The sequence below is a fragment of the Erythranthe guttata genome, chromosome 7, assembly GCF_056151865.1.
Source record: "Erythranthe guttata isolate IM_541 chromosome 7, IM_541, whole genome shotgun sequence".
Taxonomy (NCBI): domain Eukaryota; kingdom Viridiplantae; phylum Streptophyta; class Magnoliopsida; order Lamiales; family Phrymaceae; genus Erythranthe; species Erythranthe guttata.
In genome coordinates, this window is record NC_142539.1 from 310,853 (window position 1) to 325,048 (window position 14,196).

General features: G+C 32.8%; 3 protein-coding genes across 5 annotated transcripts; all 3 read right to left on the reverse strand.

The window, feature by feature from the left end:
- Positions 1-7,005: 7,005 nt before the first annotated feature.
- LOC105956940 (transcription factor bHLH148) lies at positions 7,006-8,437 on the reverse strand. The gene is made up of 3 exons (XM_012980854.2): positions 8,352-8,437; positions 7,493-8,096; positions 7,006-7,373 (listed from the first exon to the last, which is right to left on the reverse strand). Exons 2-3 carry the CDS (start codon positions 8,063-8,065, stop codon positions 7,278-7,280), a joined length of 669 nt encoding a protein of 222 aa, XP_012836308.2. The 5' UTR covers positions 8,066-8,096; positions 8,352-8,437; the 3' UTR covers positions 7,006-7,277.
- An 855-nt stretch (positions 8,438-9,292) lies between these two features.
- LOC148768938 (patatin-like protein 2) lies at positions 9,293-11,755 on the reverse strand. 2 transcript variants are annotated; one of them, XM_088820465.1, is made up of 7 exons: positions 11,738-11,755; positions 11,104-11,214; positions 10,824-11,005; positions 10,528-10,720; positions 10,257-10,418; positions 9,839-10,144; positions 9,293-9,741 (listed from the first exon to the last, which is right to left on the reverse strand). In XM_088820465.1, exons 1-7 carry the CDS (start codon positions 11,750-11,752, stop codon positions 9,430-9,432), a joined length of 1,281 nt encoding a protein of 426 aa, XP_088676591.1. In that variant the 5' UTR covers positions 11,753-11,755; the 3' UTR covers positions 9,293-9,429. The 2 variants fall into 2 exon arrangements, with proteins under 2 accessions (XP_088676591.1, XP_088676590.1); XM_088820464.1 differs by lacking the exon at positions 11,738-11,755 and having other exon boundaries at positions 11,104-11,369.
- LOC148768939 (FBD-associated F-box protein At5g60610-like) lies at positions 11,104-14,035 on the reverse strand. 2 transcript variants are annotated; one of them, XM_088820462.1, is made up of 5 exons: positions 13,889-14,035; positions 12,820-13,805; positions 12,569-12,703; positions 12,142-12,449; positions 11,104-11,230 (listed from the first exon to the last, which is right to left on the reverse strand). In XM_088820462.1, the coding sequence occupies exons 2-4, from the start codon at positions 13,750-13,752 to the stop codon at positions 12,144-12,146; spliced, it is 1,374 nt and encodes a 457-aa protein (XP_088676588.1). In that variant the 5' UTR covers positions 13,753-13,805; positions 13,889-14,035; the 3' UTR covers positions 11,104-11,230; positions 12,142-12,143. The 2 variants fall into 2 exon arrangements, with proteins under 2 accessions (XP_088676588.1, XP_088676589.1); XM_088820463.1 differs by lacking the exon at positions 11,104-11,230 and having other exon boundaries at positions 12,008-12,449.
- Positions 14,036-14,196: the final 161 nt, after the last annotated feature.

The following is a 14,196-nucleotide window of genomic DNA, read 5'->3' on the forward strand; positions in this document are numbered from 1 at the left end:
ATGAAGTCTTTTCTTTTCTATTCCTTTTCTGGGGGTGGGTTTGGACTACAAGATTGGACCCCGCTTAGTCTTTTTGTTTTTGTTTTTGTTTTCATACTATATTTCGAATCCAACCGATTTATTATGTGTTACACTCGATTAATTTTATCTGATTATTATATCATATATGTGTATCTAATTAAATAAAAATGAAAAATAAAAAATTATCCGTTGTATTTTACCGAATGCATTATTTGTGGATCCATATCACTCCGATCTTTTATTTATTTTCTCCTTTGTCTTTAATTATTGCCTATTGGTCATTAATATGTAATTTATTGTGGACTTTGGAAGAAAATTCAACACTATATATATGCCAATTCAAGCTTAAGTTAGCATTCATATACTTGTTCTGGGGAAAAATACCTCCAAATTTTGTTTTATACGTTCGATTGATCTTGATATATATATTTTACTGATCGATGCTGATTTTTAATTGGGGTCAATTGAGGTCGAAATATATCTATTTATTTGATACTAGTATATATATATATATATTTGATTTTTAATTGGGATAACAGTTTTTAAATAAACTATTTGGGGGGGGGGGGGTAAAAGAGTTGACCGGGAAAGGCCGGTGGACAGTTGGTACGGACGGAGGCAATAGATGGGGGGGACTGTTGCCTGTTGGCATTAAATGACCGACGCCAAAACTAGTCCGGTTAAATAGTCAACGTTTTCATACCTCTGTGGTTGACCGGCAACGGGTTTTGAGTGGGAACGGGGTTCGGGTTCCACATGACAAAAATCAAACGGAGACTTGGCTTCTTTCTCTCTTTTACCTTTTTCTAACCACTAATTTGTTTTTTTCCTTTTTTTTTTTGTTTTTTCTATTTTCAAATTCTCCTACAAATTAATTATGCCAACCTTTTATTGTTTAATAATTATTTTTTATTCAATTAGCTATTACACTTCATTCAATGCCTATAAAGTCATTCTCTTTGGTTGAGGCTTCATTTTTAATTTGTTCTTAGTTAATTAATTTATTTGAAGCTAATTCGAATCGAAAACAACCAAAATTTATAGGATTTTATTTTCTTCAATAAATTTCAAGATTTCGATCGGCAATTAGAATCTAAGACGACGGATATAAGCAAGATAAGTGCATTTTTTTTCTTAATATATTTTATTGCGAATTTATCGCAAACGAAATACTTGATAATTACGTTGATTATATTGATTGATATGAGAATAATCATATTAAAGTTATAAAAGTTGCATGGTCTACAACATGATTAATTAAAAGGACTTAATTATAATTGTGATAATAGTTTTGTAACTAATTAAGTTGATGTATAGTTATGTGTGGCTACATTTTATTCACTAAAAAGGGTCCCCAATTTTTGTTAGTTGTAACCATATATATCAAATGATTACAGATGTGATCCCCTTCAACTAATTATATATAATATATTGAGTTCTTGATTTTGATTTAATTAATTATTCGATCGCTCGATTAGTTAATATCACTAATTTACTATTACTATTACTACTATTACTAGCTAGCAAATTGTTCATTTAATTGCATACAATATAATGTGTTGAAAAGTCATAATACCAAATATGATACGTACATTTTCATTAATATACACTAAAAGTATTTAATATCAAAAAAATTATCTTATTTTTTGCTATTTTACTTTTAATTAACATTAAATTGAAATGAAAAAAAAAAAAGGCTTATAAACAGGCGTGAAATATGGCCCAGTGTCTCCATAGGCAGCACCAGCAATTTATGTCGGATGAAGGTACATCACTGGAAGCGTCAAGGTACAAGCATTAATGCATGCTGCATGTGTATAAACAATTCACGTTTTTTTTATTTAGCGTAATCAGTGTGACAATGGTCACATGCAATATTAACGCGGTTTCAGGTCTTAATTACTTATTAATTAAGCTTTCTTCCATTACAAGTTTATTACATGTTTTTTTAATCCACACTTTTCAAGTTTGTATTTATCTATATAAAATATAAAATTAAAATTTGGCTAATCTTTAATGAAAGAAAAGTCAGGAGGTCTGTTGGTAGATATTGTGTCACAATTTTTGGTCATTAATTTTGGGGTTGACATGCATATATCTATTCTAGAATGTCAATGTATGCTAGTTGTCATAATAATTTATTTATTTATTGCTCTTCATTTTAACCAACCATATTAAATTATTTATTTATTTAATTACATTGCTCTAATATTTTTATTTCTTGTACGTAATTAAATCTTCACACACTGCTAGTTTCACTGCAAATACTATGACAAAGGAAGGATATATTTTTAGGTTTGGAAGACTGTAAATTAAGGAGTTTATTGCAATTAGTACCTATGTTTTGGGGGTTGTGTGCTACAAAAAAATTGAGTCATAGGGGTGATTTTGCCAACTAAATAACATATATATAATTAGTCTCTTTTAGCAATTAGATACAAAGAGAGGGGTACTAATTGCAATAAAGGCATATATAAATGAATGAAGTAGTATGGTCCTTTATGTTCTGGTTTGTATGGTTAATATTTGTGTAAGAAAAAAGACAACACACATGCATGCATGCACGATGATGATACTATTATTCACATGCCCCAATCTATCTTAGATCCTTGTACGATATATATACATACATATATGTGTACCAACTTCTTATTAATTTCATTATATTATTTCTTACTTAAATTTCTCAATTAGTTTATTTAATTTCTTCACACATTTATTTTATTTTAATTATTTATTTCTGTTTCTTTTAGATGACTGAGTCGTCACTGAGTAATTGAACAATATTATTAGATGCAATAGTACTTTTGAAATAAATGATATTAGAGTGTGGCTCCTATATTAAGAAAGTGCATGTTGGCTATATATATATCCTAACTCAGTTCGGCAGATATATTTAAAGGAAGAATAATCAATGACAATTTGCTATTCAATTAGTGGACTAGTTTTTTTTACTCTTTTAAATAAGAATAAATTACAAAAAAAAAAAAAAAAAAAAAATTCAATCTTGTGTAATTACAACAATCCCTTAACTATTAATCTTCTTACACGTTAATCATTATGGTGGCAAATTCAGTGGAATCTTCTAGATTACGTGGAATATTCTTCAGTTTGTACCTGTTTTACGTCATTCAAGCCCCACATTTTGAAAAAAAGATGATCATAGAATGTGTCTCTTGGCTTGTAAATATCAGATTGTGGTGCATCGAAACTGCACTTTTGCACAAAACGAGTACAAAGTAAAGAACATTTCACGAAATCTAGAAGATTTTGTTGAATTTGACACCGTAAGGTTCAACGTGTAAGAAAATTCATACTTGAAGGTGACGGTTGTAATTACTCAAACAAAAGTTTTTTTGTAATTTAATCATATTTCAGAGGTGTGGTTGTAATTAAGGAAAGTGAAAGGTCATTTGTCTTGAATATTGAGTTCCACTAGGTTTAAAGCTGGTAATAAGTAATTAATAATAAAATTTCTCTTAATGCATGGTAAAGAATATTGCAGAGGACAAACATTTTATTTATCTCGACGATCGAAATAATATGCGAAAGACTGACACAAAAATTGTTTGACTTTTGAACACTAAAAAAGCAAATGAATATATTCTATATACACTATGTTTTTATATGCATCATCAATTTCAATAAACAACAATTATTAGGACCATTTAAATTTGTGCACACTACTATAGTTGACAACAAGCTCTACGTGCACATAATAATGCTGCATGATTTGCAAATTCGAGATATATACATACATATATATAACAAGTAAAAACGCGTTTTAGATGTATTTATATATTATTAAAACTAATTAAATCATTTTTTTATTTATATATATTGCAATATTATTACATCAAATATAACACGATAAATATTAGAGATTAAATCCTAATAAATATTTTGACACGTGGCACTCTTAAGTCTTAACTCTTAATGAATCACGCTGATTATAATTAGGATTAGTGGGGTTATAGGTTCTGCTGGTGTTTTTTTTTTCAATTATTAGAATCATAATTATATTTTTATTTAAACTATCCACGTGTCAATCATCCTATGTCAATCCGATTTTCCTATTAAAATAGATCATCTAGTCTAAATTTGCACAGTAAATATATCTGAAGTTTGAATGCTCACCCGATGATTACGGCCATTATACAACAAAAATCTGATTTTTTTTTTTTAATATTAAAATAAATAAATAAATATATTATACTATGATCTGATCAGTGGACTGTGTCAGCACATGATCGAAGGTCAAAGTCAACAGCTGTTTTTATTATTTATTAATACTAATTGTTTTATCATAAAATTAAATAAAAAATATTTGATTTTTAGAAAAGGTTTTAACGCGTCAAAGACAAATGAAGACAAAAGGCAGGTCTGGGACAAAAAAATCAGCCTCGTTTTGCGTGCGATCCTCTCTAAAATATATTTATTCTTTTCAGGGGCTCCCCTTTTTTAACTCTATAATTTTTGGTCCCCTCAATTTCATTTAGCACTATTTCACTCCTACAATTCTAAACAAAAGGGGGTAGGAAACGTTAATTATTATATATATATATATAATTTTTTTTTTCGTAAAATATTATTTTAAATTAGATTTTTTTTGTTGAGACACAAATACATGGATGCCTAGAATAATTGAATGGGTTAAAAATGACGAAAATCAATTACAAAACAAGCTTAGTAATGGGGCTAGAAAAATAGTGGACTATTTTAATTAAATGTAATGGGCTCATAAAAATTATATAGCCCATTACATATTTTAAGAATAAAATCAAGAAAATAAAATAGTAATGGGCCAACTTCACCTAAAAAGAATGAGAAAGATCCCCCCTTGATGAGTCTATATTTATACAACATTTACTATGATTTATTAACATCCGCCCTTGATCGGCGCTTCGATCGTATCTATTTTTCGGTTTTTATCTTCAAATATGCTTTTTTTCATGGCCAGCTCGCAAAGGCTTTGCTTTCGTTTTTTCCGTGAGTCAGTAAGCGCGAGCTCCTACTTCAGCTTCGAGCGTCCGCTTCATGCGAGCTCTTCTATCAGCAGACTTGTGTATCTTGAGTTTCTCCCTTAATGGGCTAGAGTCCATTTTTTGAACTCTGGCCCAACGGACCCATTTTCGCCTCGTTGACCCAAGCTTGCTAAATTAGCCTCCATCAGTATCATATATTAATAGTTACTGTTCGAAAATTTGGGAAATGCAAATATTTATTTTCCTACTAAAATTTGAATAGGTATCGAGCTTGTTCGACAAGCAATCGAGTCAGATTCGAACGAGTTTTTAAAAAAGTGAGAGACAATGATTTCAGAACAAACACATGTTGCAGTTATTTGGGACAACATGATTTCTGTTGGATCTGTTTTGCTCACCGTTTAAGTTATCTCATGGACTAATTAATGGTGGATTAAGAACTTGTTTAGCTTTTTTTAATTAAAACTAGGTCCTGTAGCCATGTTGTAGTGTAATAAAAGCTAAAAAATAATAATAAAATATTAATATGCACATGAGAACTTTTTATCCTAGAATTTTTGTGTTCAACTCGATTAAAACTCGTTTAAATTTTAATTGAATGCGCGTTCGTCTCAATTAGAGCTATTTAATTTACACCCCTAGACACGATAATTATATTAAAATGTAGACTGCAAATATATACAAATTTTTTAATGAATTTTTATTTTAATTTTTAATTGAGAGAGAAAAATAATTAATTATTAAAAAAAAAAAGGGGGGGTAGGGAAATAGTGAGGCAGAGGGGAGTGGAGCATGTGTTTTCTGGTGTTGGTGCACATGAAAGTATTGAGACACAATTCAATGGCACTGTGTCTCTGTGTAACTGTGTAACCAAATGTGTGCTCTGCTCTGTTTTTTTCTCTCACTTTAACCATTATTATTCCTTTTTCTTTTCTTCTGCTCCTTTTTATTTAATCATATAATTCAACTTATTTATATTTCCTTTTAATTAAAATTTAATTTAATTTTTTTTTAGCAGACCCATAAAATCCAATATGGCAATGAAAGAAATCCACATCAATTCGAATTAAAATCGCCACAGGTAATGGGGAGCATTTGTCGTACAAAGACACATACATATACATACATACATACATCACAGATGTGTCAGCATGTAATTCAAGTACTGTAGTCTGTCTGTACACACTACATATGAAATTATAACTTATCAAATCAAATTAAATAAAATTTTCGAAGCAATTAATTAAAGTAAAAAAAATGACAGTGGGAGAAGAACATGAAACGAGAAAAGTCAACTTGTACATGGAAAAAAGTGATCGGAAGATGCATGTAATAAATTATGTAACCACAAAATATCAATGCAATACAAAAAATATTTAAAGTTGTAAGAAGAAGAAAATAATTATAATTGTAGAATTAGGAATTTAAGAGGGTCCATATATATTCATTTTCCAATAATAATAACATGCAGAACGACGTCGTTTTCATAGATCAACACATGGTTACTCTTTGTACTTTAGTGGGCTTATGATAAGGTATGGGCAGTAAAAACTGATTCTTAACTGACTCCCCATCTTCACAAACCTTGTCATTATTATACCAATCCCAAGAACCCTAACTCAGATCCTCCTTTTTCTTTTTCTTTTTTTCAAAATAATAATTTAATTTCATAATAGAACGCCTAGAGAGAGAGTAGAGAGAGACAGAGAGAGAGAGAGAGAGAGAGAGAAACAATTAATAATAATGAAATGGATGCATTATTCAATAGTAATTCCAAAAGTAACAAACCACATGCAAGCATTTAGCTTCCTTTATATCACAACCTATATTTAATAGACAATAATAGGTACTGTTTTAGTCCAATTGGAGTTATGTGAAACACCATTTCTGTACAGTAAAATTAAATTAAAATAAAGGGCAAAGATTCGAAACTCAATTATTCTTAAAGCAACACCCTATTGCAAAATTAAATACAATTAAAAAAAGTTAGCACCACGTGAATAAAGAAGATTGTGACCTGGATTCATTGCACCTAATTAATTAATCCCACATTATTTCATCATAAATCCTAATTATCCAACTTATGAAATAATATATATTAATCTTACAAGTTACATCACCAGAAACTCTCTTTTTTTTTTTTTGAAAAATTAAAAATAAAATATAATTCACAATAGGATATTCATAAGATGGGAGAATATCTGAATCTCCAAAAGAAAAAGAAAAAGAAAAAGAAAAAACCCATATTTGATAGGGAGAATTTAGCTTGAGCTATAGCTGATTAAGCCCACCAAGAGCCATTGTGGAGCCAGTTGAAGATGAGCCGGAAACAGAACGCGGCTCGGCTAACGCACTCATGGTTCGTACCTGAGACAAACAGCTTATTATTATTATTATTATTATTATTATTATTATTATTATTATTATTATTATTATTATAAAATAATTACAAAGTAAATTGATGTGAAAAGGACATAAATATATACCAGCATTTTGAGGGCGGCGATATAATCGGTGGCCTCCTCCAAAACCACCGGCAACGGCTGTTTCCGGCAACCGGGAACCAACCTACCGAGAACGCGCGCTTTGCGCTGGAACGCCGGCAAACACTTGGATTTCAACCTGAGAACGCTCACCTTCGATTTCTTCTGCGCGCGGCAGCTGCCGGCGGTGATTGACGTCATCACCCTACGGTGTCGTTTCGCCGTGTTGTTTTTCTTCATGAACTTCAGTTTGAGCCGGCTCGTGAGTATAGCTCGGCTCCACCTCGACCGTCCCTTCGCCGTCGCGGCTAATGCTCTGTACGCGGCGTCGTGCACGCGTCTCGGAGCCGAAGTCTGAGCTCCGCCGCTGAGCCGGACTTGCTGCAGCGCGTGGAGGAGTTTTGATGAGTAGATTTGCTGCTGAGCGTCGGATTTCCACTGGATCGTCGGATTGATTTCTGTAATTTCTGACTGATTTTGTGTTTGGTGCTGGATTTTCTTCCTCTTTCTTCTTCTCGTGGATGATCTATCGGAATCTACTAGCGCCGGATTTGACGATAACAGTGATGAAATCATCGCTTCCTGGTTTCGATTTCGAATTATAGAGCTGCAGATTCAATCGAGCGTATCGTAACGGATTAGAATCAGAAGAAATACGGAGTAGATTCAAAGACGATACCAAATAAAGTAATACAAAATTAAAGCCTAAATACACTACTAATTACCATCAAACTGCAATAAATACTGATTAAACTCGAGATAATCATCAAAATCGCAGCAAATAAGCATGAACGAGATAAATCTGAATACAAAGAAAAACATCGGAAATAAAGGGAAAAAAAAAATTCGTCAAACGGATCACCTTCTGAAGAAGAAATTCCTCTGGTGCGCTTACACCAATGATTCACCGGCGAAATTCAGGGGTATATATTAACCTATATATGTATGTATATATATATATATATATATATATATATATATATATATATATATATATATATATATATATATATATATATATATAAGCAAAATGGAAATGGAGTTTTTGATGGATTGGTTTTTCGGGTTGTTGAAGGAAGGGGGGTGATGGAGTAGAAATGGTGGAAGGGTGGGAATAAGGAGGTTTTAAAGGAAATCACCGGGGCACATGCGGAGGATCCGAACCCGGACCCACGATCCGGACCCGAACCAAACACTAATATTTATAATTTTAATCGGTTGTGTGCGGTGTTTATTGGGATTTATAATTGATTTCTAATTCAGATTTATTACTCGTAATTAATACGAACAGTAATTTTTTTAAAGTAAATTTGGGTTTTTAGGTATGAAAATTAAATTACTATGTTATGCAATTTTTTCTGACGTGGCATATTTTGGACACTATGTTCTTAAACTAATATATTTTGAATGCGACAACATGAAATTGGGCGGTTGGGGCCTTTGGGCCATGTGGTGAATATGGGCCCGCATAGTTGGCCCGGCCCCATTTTCATGTGCAATCTCTCACTCACTTATTATGACTTCATTCTTTTTTAAATTGTTATCCCTTTTGCTTTTCTCACTTATTTATTTATTTATTTATTTTAACCTCTTGAAAGAAAGCACATTTGCTTGTTCAAATTTGGGCTAAATACAGTTTGCACCCTTAAACTATAAGGGTGGTAACACTTACCCCCTTAAAGTTACAAATGTAACACTTACCCCTCATTAATGAATTTAAAGATATAACTTTGACTTTGAATGATGTGGCATTTTTTCTTCCCAAATTGTTCTTCAAAGAACTATAAAAACACTCATGCCTCAAAGAACTATAAAAATAACTTGTATTGAATCATGAATATCTGTGCATACAACCAGAACTAGAGAAATTTCAATTAAAAAAATGAAAAAAAAAAAAAACAAAATTAAATTAATGCAAGTAGAGACTAGAGGATGACATATCAACTTTGCTTAAAAAAATAATCAGTTGATGAATCAATCCCCCAACGTTCGAGAAAATCGTTCCAATCGGATGATTCTCTTTTCCTAACAATATCCTGACGTAGCCGTTTCTCTTTGGAAAGTATTGCTGCTAACCGAATAAGCGCCTCCTCGTTTGTTCCTTGATCAGCAGATGGAACGTATTTTCCGGTACGCAAATCCAGTCTTGAAGTTGGCTTTTTCAGCAAGTCCTCTCCAACTTTGACGAGATTTTTCAAATTCTTCTTTGTTGCAACGTCCACAGACGACGTTACACCGACTAAAGTCTCGTCCTGAAAAAAACATATATATTTATTTATAATTGCTTAGAATGATATTACATGTGAAATAAATTAAATTTAAACTTCATCGGAAGAAAAATTAAATTACCTGGATTCTTAGAAAATTTCCACTAGAGTGAAGGGCTCCAATAAAAGTGGAACCGTAGTAATTAGTGATGTTTTGTATAGCTTGAGAAATGACATCCCACAAGGGCTTCGATTTACGATTTTTGATCAACCATCTCAAAGTACTCCACTTTGATGCTTTTTTGGCGTCATACTTATGAACTTGTTCTGAACCAGTTCCTAGAGACAATACTAGAAATCGACCTTCTTCTTTTGGACTTCGATGAAAAATACTATCATTTTCTTCATCCATCTTCATCCTTATTATTTCAGCTATTGCTATGAAACACTGCATGCAAAGCAAATCCATAAAAGAAATATTAATAATCTATTCTTGAATTTCGGCTTATATTGCCATAGAAATTTCTATAAAAAAATATTAATTAGTGTAAGATATTTACCGGATCGTTAGCAGCAATCCCGCCATCAATAAGGTTGAATTTTGTTTTCTTGCCCTTTGAATCTCTTGTTTTGAAGTAGTGTGCTGGGAGATAAGTCGGAGCGGCTGAAGTTCCTAAGCAAATATCCGAGAGCGAAGCATCTAAGCTTGGGTCGTTTTTTACCTAAATAGTTAACAATAAGATCGATATAAAAGACGTGACCTTAATAAATGAAATATATAGGATAATATATTATAAATAATAAATCAGTATGAAAAGCACACAAACATACCTGATAGCTGGAGAAGATAGTGTGGCTCATCTTTTTAATATCAAAAGTTGGAATAACAATATTTGTCAATGTTTCATGCAATTTTGTGTTTCCAAGTTTCTTCTTGAGTAGGGCTCGAAGATATTTTCCGTCATATTTCGGACCAGATAAAAAACACTTGAGCGTCGTTGCAGTGTGACTAACAAGATTATCCCTACAACCAATTCCAAGTACGTTAAATTTCGGAGCTAATATTCAAAATTTAAATAAATAAATAAAGAAAGAAAGAAAGAAAGAAAGAGAGAAAGAAGTAGTACCTCTCTTGGGGAAATATTTCCGGACAGTTCTCAAGGTAGAAATTTTTAATATCTTTCGCAGCAAACAATGGTCGATTCTTTTCGTTTGGAGCGGTAAGCATTACACTGATGAGACCTCCTGTGCTTGTGCCTGCGATTACGTCAAAGTAATCTGCAAGTCGAGCATCTTCACCATCCAATTTCTGAAATAATTATACATTCATGCATCAAATATTGATAAAGAAAAGAAAAAATCAGTACACGAATCGAAAAGTAAGAGCTAATTAATACATACACATACCTGAAGTTGTGACTCGAGAAATTCGAGGATAACTCCGGGGATTATCCCTCTAACTCCACCACCATCAATCGCCAAAACTCGGATCAATTTTCCGAAAGGTTGGTGCTCCATCTGATATGCTTGTGATCTTGATGATTCCATCATGCAAAAACTTTGAATTAATTCTTATTGCAAATTGTCTTTCAATGTATACGAGTAGGGGATAACGTTTTGCTAGTGTTGTATTTATAGAGTTCTGAGTTATGTTTTAGAAATAAAATTTTCCATAACTTGGGATTTTTTTAATAAGGAAATTTCAGACATTGGAAGTAAAATAATGACGTGGCAGATATTGAGTGAGCTGGCAATTACAATCACTTGGTAAAAGTACTATATATAGTATATTTGAATTATGGAAAAAAAAAATTACGGAATCTAATTTTTACATATGGTATATTATCTATTAAAAGATCAGAATTTTGTTTCCTTATTTTATATCAGAGTTAAGTCGCTAATAGATGAGTAAATAATCATAATTGGGAAAATATCTTATTTTGGATATTTTCAGAAAAGAATTTACACGTCATTATTTAATTTATTTTTTATTGGTAGTGCAGTATTTCTTTAGATTCAAATTCTGTGTTTTGAGTTATACCAAATTCAGATTCATAATGTTGTAGATTGCAAAAATCTCCACAACTGCTCATACCTATAATGAACAATTTATTTCATTAGATAACTGTCTCAAATATATTTGAGTCTTTATAATATATTTATATGTATTATCTTTCTAAAATCGAACTAGATATATATTAAATATCTTTTAAGCATGGCTAACTCTACTGAAACTACTATGATTAGAAGTGGAACAATGCATAACTCAAAATTAATATCCAAAGGAAGAACAATATGATAGAGTAATATGTTTTGTAACAAGAGATTATATTATATATGGTTTGTTAATGGCTACTGTATTATATTACACAAAAAAGAAAAGAAGGTTCAGAATGAAGCAACAATGTATGTTCAATATGTATCTATAGACTCTACACAACTTACGATTATTCATCGTCCGAATCAGCCTCCTTAGCCGCCGCCGCAACAAATGCAATTTCACATGCCTTGGATGCTCGTTCAAACGACGAGATTTCCTGCATAAGAATCTTTTCCTCAGATTTCACGGGCACGGAATATGCTAATTCGATCCTCTCCAAGACTTGAGCATGCCTCAAAAGATACTTAACAAATTCAAACATCTTCGTTTCGTCCGCCATTTTTAGAATCTTTACAACCCTAAGATGTGATAATAGGCATTTAGGCACGTGTAGTGGTTCGATCCAAATCCAGCTTTTTCCTTCTTCACTTACCTGATACCGACAACACCAAACGAAACAAAAAGACCAAGTCAGTACGAAAGTCATAAATAATAATACGGAGAAGCTAAAAGATTAGGAAAAACCCGTTTTTCTTGCATCAAAAAACAAACCTCGGAGAAAGTAAGAATTTCAAGATTATTAGCATTTCCAAGAAACTTTGTGAGAAAACAACAAGCAGCAGTCAATTGCAGTTCGGTTAAGGTAGGAAAACTTAGAGTCCCCGCAAAGAATTTCGAGTCTATAATCTGCAAACAATTACACCACAACAGTACAAATAAGATCACATGTCCGAATTTACCATCATTTGCACAATAAAGAAAAAATGCACAATGAGTGAGCTGATGAAAGATCGAGTGAATACCTCATTAAGTGAATTGATGAAAGATCGAGTGAATTCCTCAATCTTACATAGCCCACTACAATATGATGATAAATCTAACTGTAGGCTCCTGGCATCGAGGAGCCCTAGCCAATCGATAAATTTCAACACGGACCGAGGGTAAAACAAATCTAATTGTTTCGAATTATCCATATGAAGGTAGATACTCGCTTCAAATAAGGGGTATAAACGGGATTCATCACCGATTCGGTCACTTATTTGGAGATATCGAAGCGAGGGAGCATTAATCCTCAACCTGCACTCGCAAGGTTCTGAATCAATAAACCGAAAAGTGACTGTGAGCCTCTCAATCGTGGGTGATGATATATTACAATAGAGATTGTTTCTCGACTCCCTGATTAACTGGAGTTCCAACTCCTCGAGCAATGGACAGCCAGAGAGAAGGTGGTTGAGGGTATCGTCATCTTCATACGTAACAGCAATTAGACGAAGATTCTTCAGACGAGGCAGACACGCGGTAGCTACGGTGGGGATGACACCGCACCAAACGAGCCTCAAATCAACGAGGGTTTTGCAATTGAAAAGGCACCGAGGGATAAAATCACCGTCGTGTTCGATATTAAGATCAATATTTTGGACGTTTCGAGTAATAGCAACGGTAATCCACGTGTCGAATTGAAACCATTTGAAAGATTTCCACCCAGAGATGCAAAGTGTATTAATGCTTTCCACTCTTTGGAGCAGCATAGCCCTATAGATGCTGTCTTCGCAGTCGGTATATTCGAAAATTATACTAGGGACAGAAGCCCAGAGAAACCTCCATCTTCTTGAAAGGATGCTTGTACTCACACAGGTTTGAGTTGGGAGGAACGAGAGAATGCGAACGAGGATCTCGTCTTTCAAACCGCTAATTCTATCGGAATTTACTGCCGCCACTGACATTGATGACGTCATCCTTTCCGTGATTCTTTGATTTTGGGATTGTACCGAAGAATCGATTTCAAATTCTGCAATTGCAGATTCAATCGAGGGTATAAACACAGAGTATATTATTAAAAAAATAAAAATGAAGAGGAAAATTCACGATCACCTGTGATGAAGATTACGAAGCAATTCGTCGGAGTGCGTTTCGATCAATTACGCGCGAATTCTGAAACCAGCGAAACTTCCTAATACAGAGGAGAGAAGCCCTAATATGGCAAGAACCCTAATTCTCTCTTTTCAGAATTGCGGGAACAGAGGATTATGAAATATGAATTATGTGCTGACGCAATTATTCTGTTTCTTTCTGTTATTTTGCCTTTTCTTTTAATTTTTTGTTTTAGGCAAAAAGTTGGTTCATTTTCTTTTTATTTTCGCCGGTTTCGTTCGGAAAAGTTTCAATTTTGGAACAATCGT